The sequence below is a fragment of the Salmo salar genome, chromosome ssa23 (assembly GCF_905237065.1).
Source record: "Salmo salar chromosome ssa23, Ssal_v3.1, whole genome shotgun sequence".
NCBI lineage: Eukaryota > Metazoa > Chordata > Actinopteri > Salmoniformes > Salmonidae > Salmo > Salmo salar.
This window is the reverse complement of record NC_059464.1, coordinates 48,463,461-48,475,002: the sequence shown is the minus strand read 5'-3', so window position 1 is coordinate 48,475,002 and position 11,542 is coordinate 48,463,461. Positions and strand designations below refer to the sequence as shown.

At 41.1% G+C, this 11,542-nt stretch overlaps 1 protein-coding gene across 5 annotated transcripts in view; it reads left to right on the top strand.

Moving 5' to 3' along the window:
- Window positions 1–6,089: 6,089 nt before the first annotated feature.
- The window catches only part of LOC106584812 (transducin-like enhancer protein 3-B), a 128,291-nt gene continuing 122,838 nt past the window's right edge, over window positions 6,090–11,542 (top strand). For 4 of the 5 annotated variants that reach the window (XM_045706449.1, XM_045706450.1, XM_045706448.1 and 1 more), the window contains exons 1-3: window positions 6,090–6,534; window positions 6,939–7,136; window positions 9,507–9,613. In XM_045706449.1, coding sequence (XP_045562405.1) covers window positions 7,113–7,136; window positions 9,507–9,613 — 131 coding nt within the window. In that variant the 5' untranslated portion in view covers window positions 6,090–6,534; window positions 6,939–7,112. The remainder of the gene's footprint in view (window positions 6,535–6,938; window positions 7,137–9,506; window positions 9,614–11,542) is intronic. The other variant, XM_045706447.1, reaches the window with a different exon arrangement.

The window sequence follows — 11,542 nt, the reverse complement described above, 5'->3', positions numbered from 1 at the left end:
GTAGTCCAGGTGCGACAAAACTAGGGCCTGTAGGACCTGCCTTGTTGATAGTGTTGTTAAGAAGGCAGAGTAACACTTTATTATGCACAGACTGTCACTATGTTTTGACAATGACAGTTCACAATCCAGGGTTACTCCAAGCGGTTTAGTCTCCTCAACTTGCTCAATTTCAACATTTATTATAAGATGTAGTTGAGGCTAAGGGTTTTAGTGAATAATTTGTCCCAAATACAATGCTTTTAGTTGTAGAAATATTTAGGACAACATATTCCTTGCCACCCACTCTGAAACTAACTGCAGCTCTTTGTTAAGTGTTGCAGTCATTTCAGTCACTGTAGTAGCACTGTCACGTCCTGACCAGTAAAGGGGTTATTTGTTATTGTAGTTTGGTCAGGACGTGGCAGGGGGTGTTTGTTTTATGTGTTTCGGGGTTTTTTGGTTTATGTTCTATGTTAGTATAGTTCTATGTTCGTTCTAGTTTTTCTATTTCTATGTTTAGTTTATTGGGTTGACCTTCAATTGGAGGCAGCTGTTCCTCATTGCTTCTAATTGAAGGTCCTATTTAGTAGGGGTGTTTTTCCATGGGTTTTTGTGGGTAGTTGTTCCGTGTATGGCTGTGTGCCTCACAGGACTGTTTTCGTCGTTGTTTTTTGATTAAGTTTTTGTTTTGGTTTTCTTCTAAATAAAAGAAGATGAGTATTCACATTCCCGCTGCGTTTTGGTCCCATCCTTACGACGAACCTGACAAGCACATGTATATAGTGTTGAGTCATCTGCATACATAGACACACTGGCTTTACTCAGAGCCAGCGCCATGACGTTAGTAAAGATTGAAAAAAGTAAGGGGCCTAGACAGCTGCCCTGGGGAATTCCTGATTCTACCTGGATTATGTTGGAGAGGCTTCCATTAAAGAACACCCTCTCTGTTCTGTTAGACAGGTAACTCTTTATCCACATTATAGCAGGGGGTGTAAAGCCATAACACATGGTTTTTCCAGAAGCAGACTATGATCAATAATGTCAAAAGCTGCACTGAAGTCTAACAAGACAGCCCCCACAATCTTTTTAATCACCAATTTCTCTCAGCCAATCATCAGTCATTTGTGTAAGTGTAAGCTTGTTGAATGTCCTTCTCAATAAGTGTGCTGAAAGTCTGTTGTCAATTTGTTTACTGTAAAATACCATTGTATCTGGTCAAAAAAATTAAAAATTTAAAGTTTACAACGGGTTGGTAACAGGCTGATTGGTCGGCTATTTGAGCCAGTAAAGGGGGCTTTACTATTCTTGGGAAGCGGAATGACTTTTGCTTCCCTCCAGGCCTGAGGGCACACACTTTCTAGTAGGCTTAAATTGAAAATGTGGCAATATCGTCCGCTATTATCCTCAGTAATTTTCCATCCCAGTTGTCAGACCACTGTGGCTTGTCATTGCTGATAGACAACAATAATTTTTTCACCTCTTCCACACTCACTTTTTGTAATGAATGAACCATCTGATTCAATGAACGATGGTGCTGAGTTTGCCTTTTTTTCCCAAAATGTAATTTTAAGATGCTCCAAAGCTTTTTATTATCTTATCTTCATGTAATTTATCTTTGTTTCATAGTGTAGTTTCTCTCTTCTTTTTTATTCAGTTTAGTCACATGATTTCTCAATTGGCAATTTACATTTGCCAATTGTTTGTGCAGCCAGACTTACTTGCCATTCCTTTTGCCTCATCACTCTCAACCAATTTTTTAATTCCTCATCAATCCAAGAGGATTTAACAGTTTTTAAAGGAATTTTCTTAATAGGTGCATGCTTATTAGAACCTGGGAATAAGCAATTTCATTTAATGTGTCAAGTGCAGCGTAAGGTTTGCTCCTCATTACACACCATGGACCAACAAATATTATTTACATCAACACCATGGGAATCACTACAAAACGTATTGTATGACCTCTTATACACTATATTAGGCCCAGCCTTTGGAACTTTGGTTTTCCTAGATATGGCTGCTATATTGTGATCACTACATCCTATGGATTTGAATACTGGTTTAAAGCACATTTCTGCAGCATTAGTAAAGATGTGATCGATACATGTTGATGATTTCATTCCTGTGCTGTTTGTAACCACCCTGGTAGGTTGACTGATAACCTGAACCAGGTTGCAGGCACTGGTTACAGTTTAAAGCTTTTTCTTGAGTGGGCAGCTTCATGAAAGCCAGTCAATATTTAAATCACCCTGAAACTATACCTCTCTGTTGAAATCACATACATTTATCAAGCATTTCACACATGTTATCCAGATACTGACTGTTAGCACTTGGTGGTCTATAGCAGCTTCCCACCAGAATGGGGCTTTAGGTGAGGCAGATGAACCTGTAGCCATATTACTTCAACAGTATTTAACATGAGATCCACTCTAATCTTTACAGGAACGTGGTTCTGAATATAAACAGCAACACCTCCACCATTGGCATTTCTATATTTTCTTTCGATGTTATAACCTTTTATTACTGTATGCTGTATCAAAGGTATTATCTAAGTGAGTTTCAGAGGTAGTCAGAATATGAATGTCATCTGTTACAAGCAAGTTATTGACTTCATGGACCTTGTCTCTTAAGCTACATATGTTAAAGTGGGCTATTTTGAGCACTTTTCTTCAGGGAGGCTTACTTGATTGTATTGCTTTACTGAGAAGCTTAGCAGAAGTAGATATGCTCATGTTATTTATGTTAGTGCAGGGTAAGCTGAACACAGTGGACTTCCTCCTAAGGCACTTCCTCCTAAGATCACTCTCTATTGAAAGGAATGTGGGTGGTAGCCTGTGAAAGATTAGCCTGTGTACAATCCTGCTCGAGTTTCTCACAGGCCAGTTCTTCTTCTCTCTACCTTGGAAACAACACACATATTCCACAGCCCTTTGAAATAACATATTCCACAGCCCTTTGCTTGTTGGTGAGGATCAAATCAAATCAAATGTAGGCAATTGTGTTAGTCATTCTCATATCTTAATGTGTTTCACTGGTGTCCTTCCTAACCTACACCACAAATACCAGCAACGCCACATTACGTTTGATCATATATACACAGCGAGAGATTCAAACAGTAATTTTGATAGTTTGTGTTTCAAATCAAAGTTTGATTTGAAAAAGGCCTGATAATATTGTAGAAGTGTGTTTAGTGACGGTGGAAGGATGGTGTACCACAATACTTTACAATAAATTCATTACCTTTTTCATATACATTACACTATGTAAACATAGTACATAGCCAATATCAACTGAATACATATTACTTATCATATGGCTTTACATACCCTATGCATGTACCGACTGGCACTATCACACCTGAATTATTTCTGTTGCTCATTTGACTGTTTATGGCACTTAATCATATTCCAGTTTGTCACTAGTAAGGTTACATGAACAGAATATGTTGATTTCATTCCCATCATGTTTGATCATTGAATTAATGAATTCCTTGTAGATAACAACAAACACCACTTCAGCTTGTTTAGTAAGTGTTTTTCATGCTTCCATTTTTTTTTTCCTTCTTTCTTTTGTTTAATCTAGACTCTCATTATTACCACGTGGTAGCTAACAGAACAGATTGTTTGAACTGGAGAGAAAAAACATTCTCAGATAATTAATGAAGCATCCATCCCGGGAGCAGCCTCCACTATTCACGGTCAGAGTAGTACCCCGGACCGAGAAGCAGACATTTTGTTAGTGCTTTGACCCCCCCCTTCTCTCCCTCCCTCCCTCCCTCCCTCCCTCCCTCCCCACCCACGTGGCCTTGATTGACAGTCTAGCTCTTGCGTAAAAACACGCTTGAAACAATCCGACCAATAGCAAGGCGAGCGAGTAAGAGTGACTTCGTAGAGATTGGACGAGGAGCTTGTAAAGTTTGTTGTAAAGGGAACCCACGTGGGTCAGAGCCGCTGTAGTTGTGAAGCTCTGTGCGAGTTCAGGCATGCGGAGCTTGTTAAAAAAAAAATTAAAAAAAATGTCATTCACTCAGATCAGATCCTGAAAAAAAAAATCAGCGACAGAGCTCAGTAACATCCAGATGTTTATATGTACACTCTGATCTATATGTTGTTAAGATGCTGGGCAATTTAGTAAACAGCAATATAATAACCTATATCCATTAGAGCAGTATTTCGATCTCAAAAAGGGGTTACTTGTCCTATTCACAGGGGGCAATTGAGAGGACTCATGAGACCATAGGCTTACTAGTAAAATGCACATGAAGAGGTACTTCAGGAGTACTCCTGGCAGAGCAAAATTCAGTTCGGTGGTTCAGTAACCGAAAAAGTTCGTGAACCAGTGTGGCCAGGAATTATTTTCCTATACAGCCTATAAGGCTAATTACGTAAATCAGGGGTTTGTAGCTATATGCACTGTAATAGGAATTCGCGAATGGTTCAATGATCATGATGAGACAACGCCTGCATAATGTTACCCACACGATGGTTACCCATTTACCCAAATGTACTATTTATATGCATCAAAAGGACATAGTTCGCCCTTCGCAGCAGAAGCAGGATAGCCTGGGTAACGTATGTTAAGCTCTCGTCCCACTCCTCCAGACCGTACCCAGGCAACGAGCAGACCTGTCTGTCCTGAACGGAGCACATATATCGCAAAATTTAAAAAATGCGTGCAAAAAAAAAGACTAAGCACATCTATAGAATATGCAGAGTAAGTATGTTCACTTTAATATTCTCGTAGTTACAATAATGTCGACACACACAATATAAAAGTAGGATAGGGCGTAAAGGATGACGTCAGATATCATTAGGTGCATTCCATTTTGACTGCACCGGCCAGCGATTTCATCACGTGACAGGAGGAAAACCGGTGAAAAATAACATTTTAAATTGTCACATGTGCTGAATGCAGACGGTGTAGACTTAACCGTGAAATGCTTGTTTAGGAACCCTTCCCAACGATGCAGAGTTTAAAAAAGTAATGATACAAAGATTGATAGTAGCAAAAGAGGAATATAAAATACACAAGATGTGGACCTATATACAGGAAGTACCAGATCAATGTGGAGCTATATACAGGAAGTACCAGATCAATGTGGAGCTATATACAGGAAGTACCAGATCATTGTGGAGCTATATACAGGGAGTACCAGATCAATGAGGAGCTATATACAGGGAGTACCAGTACTAGATCATTGTTCAGAGGTACGAGGTATTTGAGGTAGATATGTACATGAAGGCAGGGTAAAGTGACTAGACATCAGGATAGATAATAATAAGGCATTTGAGGTAGATATGTACATGAAGGCAGGGTAAAGTGACTAGACATCAGGATAGATAATAACAAGAGTACAATTAGTTACAGAGTAGCAGCAGCATATGATGAGTGTAAAAGTGTGTGTGTATATGTGTTTGTGTTGTGTCAGTACGCATATGTGTGTGTGTGTGTGTGTGTAACAGTATAGCTTCAGTCCCTCTCCTCGCCCTGAACCAGTGACCGACCCTCTGCACACAGACAACAAGTCCCCCTCGAAGCATCGTCACCCATCGCTCCACAAAAACCCGCGGCCCTTGCAGAGCAAGGGGAACAACTACTTCAAGGTCTCAGAGCGAGTGACGTCATCCGATTGAAACGCTATTAGCGCGCACCACCGCTAACCAACTAGCCATTTCACAAAAGGTTACATTTGGCTGTGTGTGTGTTTGTGTTGTCGGTATGCGTGTGTGTGTGTTATGTGTTTGTGTGTGTGTGTATATATAGCTTCGTGATATATGTAGCCTTCATGCATAGAGTCTGTGCCCAGATAATGTTGGTGCAGATAGTCCGGGTAACTATTAATGAACTATTTAAGCAGTATTTATGTCTATCTGCTTTTAAAATCCCTCCAAGGCTGTCCTTACCCTACGTCACTTCGATTTGAACCGAGTCCCTCTGACGAGATAGAACGAGAAAAAAAAAGAACGCGTCACAAAATGCTCAACGCCCCCACGTGGGGACATCGTTCTCTGATTGGCCCCCCTGAGCAATGGTACCCCGTTCAGAGCAAATCTGATTGGACAGACAGAGGCGCGCTTTCACCAGGCTGTTCAGCCCTCGTGCTGTAGACTGTGTGACACCGACGAGGGGGGGGGAGAGAGAAAAGCTTTCTGTGGATAAACGGCGATATTGTCGAAGGAGTAACTGTTACCATGTTAGCTACGCTTTTATTAAACAATTTCAACAACAACAAAACAAAAAAAAACTCTTCAAATTCGTAAGACATACTTGAGAACATACCTTGGGATTAAACAGTCATCTTTTGTCAAATAAAAACGGTTCAAAGTACGTTAGTAAAAACTAGAAGAGAAAACCCGTTTCGTCTTGAACCGGACTAAAATCCGTTGGCTAAGCTAGTCCTTCTCGAGAAGCGGGGTGCGCCGAGAGAAGATGACTGGTGTGGTTTGCGTTGATCAAGAAACCTTCTCGACACCCTTGGACGGATTTAAAAAGCGTATTTGTGTAGCGAAATATCCGTACTTTTAACATCAAATCATCTCGAGTACTAAACACACACAGGTAGGAGAAGGACAAATAAAGTCAAGACAGAGTACGTAGTTAGGTAACTTAGCTAGCTTCACGTTTAACATTTGTGGCTAGGCTAGCGCTGGGTAAACTAGCTAGCGTTTGGCTAGCTAAACAGGTTACTTACGGTTTAAGCTAGCCGTCGTTTGCTGTATCAAGTTGGGAAAGTGGAATTTACAGCCACAACCGTGGTTAAGATCGGACACACTGCTGGCTGGTGTGAAAATGTGGAACTATCTCATGTTAGCTACTGTTGGCTAGTTAATGATGATCATGTGTATTTTATTGTCCGCCTTTGTAAATACATTTCCTTTAGCCTATGACAGTTTTTGACCAAGGATTTTTATCAGCTAGTTTGGAGCTGAAAAATCTTCCTTTCCCCTGTTTTCAACCAACAGATTAAATCGTGTCATCAACGAAGGTTTTTGAGAAGGAGTTTTCTCTCTCTCTCTCTCTCTCCCCCCCTCCTCCACAGACTGTTGTTGTGAGAGGAGCAGACACTGACCGTCTTCATCACCAGAGTACCCGAAGCTCACGCTTCTCCCACAAATAAACAAAGGATACATTTCAAGATGTATCCGCAGGGCCGACATCCGGTATGTTGTTGCCTCTTTTTTGTAATGTTTTATCCTTCTCTGAACACAGAATTGCATTTTATTTTTGTTTTGCACGGAGAGTCTTGCAACAATTGAGTTCTGTTCTAGCTATCTGGCTTTCAAAATATTTATTTCTTTCCACCATAATGTTGCCTTGGAACTGAAGTGACTGAAATATTATTGCCCCTCTTTACTGTAGCTAGTTACATTAACAACAATATTAGCTATCATACTCATATCAGAAGTCAAATTTGTGTGTGTCTAATGTTGTGATGTTGTTTACATGCTATATACCAACGTAAACAAAACCTTAAAGTGACATCTGCTTTGAATTCCAAAGGTAAAAAAAAAAGTGTTTTAGACCAAACCCCTCTCTTCTCTGGCACTGTCAGCCCATCCATCCATGCATAGTAAAGCACTGTGAATGTGATGGTGTTTATGCGGCGCTGTGAATGTGATGGTGTTTATGCTCAGCATTACAAGGGCTGCACGTCTGGAGCTAGTTGTAAAATCTCACTCCCTCCTTTTGTCAGAACGCTACTGTTGGCATAGCTACTGCAGTAGCTAGGAGTGTTATGTTAGCTACTCCAGATGGACCTATACACAAACACTCATATAATCTGGAACACAATAATAGCTAGATCTATGAATGAAATCCTGTGTTCACATAGTGTTTCAGAGTAGAAGTCCAGATCTAGAATCAGTTTTGCCTTTCATTATGAATTCTATTACATGGACTGGGGGGGGACCTGATACTAGATCTGAGACACTATGAGCACTGTTCCAGAGTGCCAAACAGCAGACACTGTGGAATACACATTTGATGCATCCTACCCATCCAATATGAAATACTGATGCCCCATCTAATCTACAAGAAACTGTAACACAGGCTGACAAGTCTAGTGTCAAAAATACACATGTCCTGCCCTAATGATGAGCTGAAATATATAGATGCGTCCTGTCCTAATGATGAGCTGAAATATATGCAGATGTCCTGTCCTAATGATGAGCTGAAATATATAGATGCGTCCTGTCCTAATGATGAGCTGAAATATATAGATGCGTCCTGTCCTAATGATGAGCTGAAATATATAGATGCGTCCTGTCCTAATGATGAGCTGAAATATCTAGATGTGTCCTGTCCTAATGATGAGCTGAAATATATAGATGTGTCCTGTCCTAATGATGAGCTGAAATATATAGATGTGTCCTGTCCTAATGATGAGCTGAAATATATAGATGTGTCATGTCCTAATGATGAGCTGAAATATCTAGATGTGTCCTGTCCTAATGATGAGCTGAAATATCTAGATGTGTCCTGTCCTAATGATGAGCTGAAATATATAGATGCGTCCTGTCCTAATGATGAGCTGAAATATATAGATGTGTCCTGTCCTAATGATGAGCTGAAATATATAGATGTGTCCTGTCCTAATGATGAGCTGAAATATATAGATGTGTCCTGTCCTAATGATGAGCTGAAATATATAGATGTGTCCTGTCCTAATGATGAGCTGAAATATATAGATGTGTCCTGTCCTAATGATGAGCTGAAATATATAGATGTGTCCTGTCCTAATGATGAGCTGAAATATATAGATGTGTCCTGTCCTAATGATGAGCTGAAATATATTCACATGTCCTGTCCTAATGATGAGCTGAAATATATAGATGCGTCCTGTCCTAATGATGAGCTGAAATATATAGATGTGTCCTGTCCTAATGATGAGCTGAAATATATAGATGTGTCCTGTCCTAATGATGAGCTGAAATATATAGATGTGACCTGTCCTAATGATGAGCTGAAATATATAGATGTGTCCTGTCCTAATGATGAGCTGAAATATATAGATGTGTCCTGTCCTAATGATGAGCTGAAATATATAGATGTGTCCTGTCCTAATGATGAGCTGAAATATATAGATGTGTCCTGTCCTAATGATGAGCTGAAATATATAGATGTGTCCTGTCCTAATGATGAGCTGAAATATATAGATGTGTCCTGTCCTAATGATGAGCTGAAATATATAGATGTGTCCTGTCCTAATGATGAGCTGAAATATATGCACATGTCCTGTCCTAATGATGAGCTGAAATATATAGATGCGTCCTGTCCTAATGATGAGCTGAAATATATAGATGTGTCCTGTCCTAATGATGAGCTGAAATATATAGATGCGTCCTGTCCTAATGATGAGCTGAAATATCTAGATGTGTCCTGTCCTAATGATGAGCTGAAATATAGCCTATTGATTTCAATAAATGTGAAGACTAAACAAGATCAAACTTGTATTTCTTGCATGTGCATCATATCGCTCCTTTCTAATGATTTCATCTGACGATGTGATGTTTCTCGCCTTGTTGTTTCAGGCACCTGGACATGGTCAGCCGGGTCAGCCTGGGTTCAAGTTCACCGTAGCAGAGTCCTGCGACAGGATCAAAGACGAGTTTCAGTTCCTGCAGGCCCAGTATCACAGGTAACTAGTCAGTTCTATGCAGGCCCAGTATCACAGGTAACTAGTCAGTTCTATGCAGGCCCAATATCTGGGGTAACTAGTCAGTTCTATGCAGGCCCAATATCTGGTGTAACTAGTCAGTTCTATGCAGGCCCAATATCACAGGTAACTAGTCAGTTCTATGCAGGCCCAGTATCACAGGTAACTAGTCAGTTCTATGCAGGCCCAATATCTGGGGTAACTAGTCAGTTCTATGCAGGCCCAATATCTGGGGTAACTAGTCAGTTCTATGCAGGCCCAATATCTGGGGTAACTAGTCAGTTCTATGCAGGCCCAATATCTGGGGTAACTAGTCAGTTCTATGCAGGCCCAATATCTGGGGGTAACTAGTCAGTTCTATGCAGGCCCAATATCTGGGGTAACTAGTCAGTTCTATGCAGGCCCAATATCTGGGGTAACTAGTCAGTTCTATGCAGGCCCAATATCTGGGGTAACTAGTCAGTTCTATGCAGGCCCAATATCTGGGGTAACTAGTTAGTTCTATGCAGGCCCAATATCACAGGTAACTAGTCAGTTCTATGCAGGCCCAATATCTGGGGTAACTAGTCAGTTCTATGCAGGCCCAATATCTGGGGTAACTAGTCAGTTCTATGCAGGCCCAATATCTGGGGTAACTAGTTAGTTCTATGCAGGCCCAATATCTGGGGTAACTAGTCAGTTCTATGCAGGCCCAATATCTGGGGTAACTAGTCAGTTCTATGCAGGCCCAATATCTGGGGTAACTAGTTAGTTCTATGCAGGCCCAATATCTGGGGTAACTAGTCAGTTCTATGCAGGCCCAATATCTGGTGTAACTAGTCAGTTCTATGCAGGCCCAATATCACAGGTAACTAGTCAGTTCTATGCAGGCCCAGTATCACAGGTAACTAGTCAGTTCTATGCAGGCCCAATATCTGGGGTAACTAGTCAGTTCTATGCAGGCCCAATATCTGGGGTAACTAGTCAGTTCTATGCAGGCCCAATATCTGGGGTAACTAGTCAGTTCTATGCAGGCCCAATATCTGGGGTAACTAGTCAGTTCTATGCAGGCCCAATATCTGGGGTAACTAGTCAGTTCTATGCAGGCCCAATATCTGGGGTAACTAGTCAGTTCTATGCAGGCCCAATATCTGGGGTAACTAGTCAGTTCTATGCAGGCCCAATATCTGGGGTAACTAGTCAGTTCTATGCAGGCCCAATATCTGGGGTAACTAGTCAGTTCTATGCAGGCCCAATATCTGGGGTAACTAGTTAGTTCTATGCAGGCCCAATATCTGGGGTAACTAGTCAGTTCTATGCAGGCCCAATATCTGGGGTAACTAGTCAGTTCTATGCAGGCCCAATATCTGGGGTAACTAGTCAGTTCTATGCAGGCCCAATATCTGGGGTAACTAGTTAGTTCTATGCAGGCCCAATATCTGGGGTAACTAGTCAGTTCTATGCAGGCCCAATATCTGGGGTAACTAGTTAGTTCTATGCAGGCCCAATATCTGGGGTAACTAGTCAGTTCTATGCAGGCCCAATATCTGGGGTAACTAGTTAGTTCTATGCAGGCCCAATATCTGGGGTAACTAGTCAGTTCTATGCAGGCCCAATATCTGGGGTAACTAGTCAGTTCTATGCAGGCCCAATATCTGGGGTAACTAGTCAGTTCTATGCAGGCCCAATATCTGGGGTAACTAGTCAGTTCTATGCAGGCCCAATATCTGGGGTAACTAGTCAGTTCTATGCAGGCCCAATATCTGGGGTAACTAGTTAGTTCCTACAGGCCCAATATCACAGGTAACTAGTTAGTTCCTACAGGCCCAATATCTGGGGTAACTAGTTAGTTCCTACAGGCCCAATATCACAGGTAACTAGTTAGTTCCATGCAGGCCCAATATCTCAGGTAACTAGTTAGTTCCATGCAGG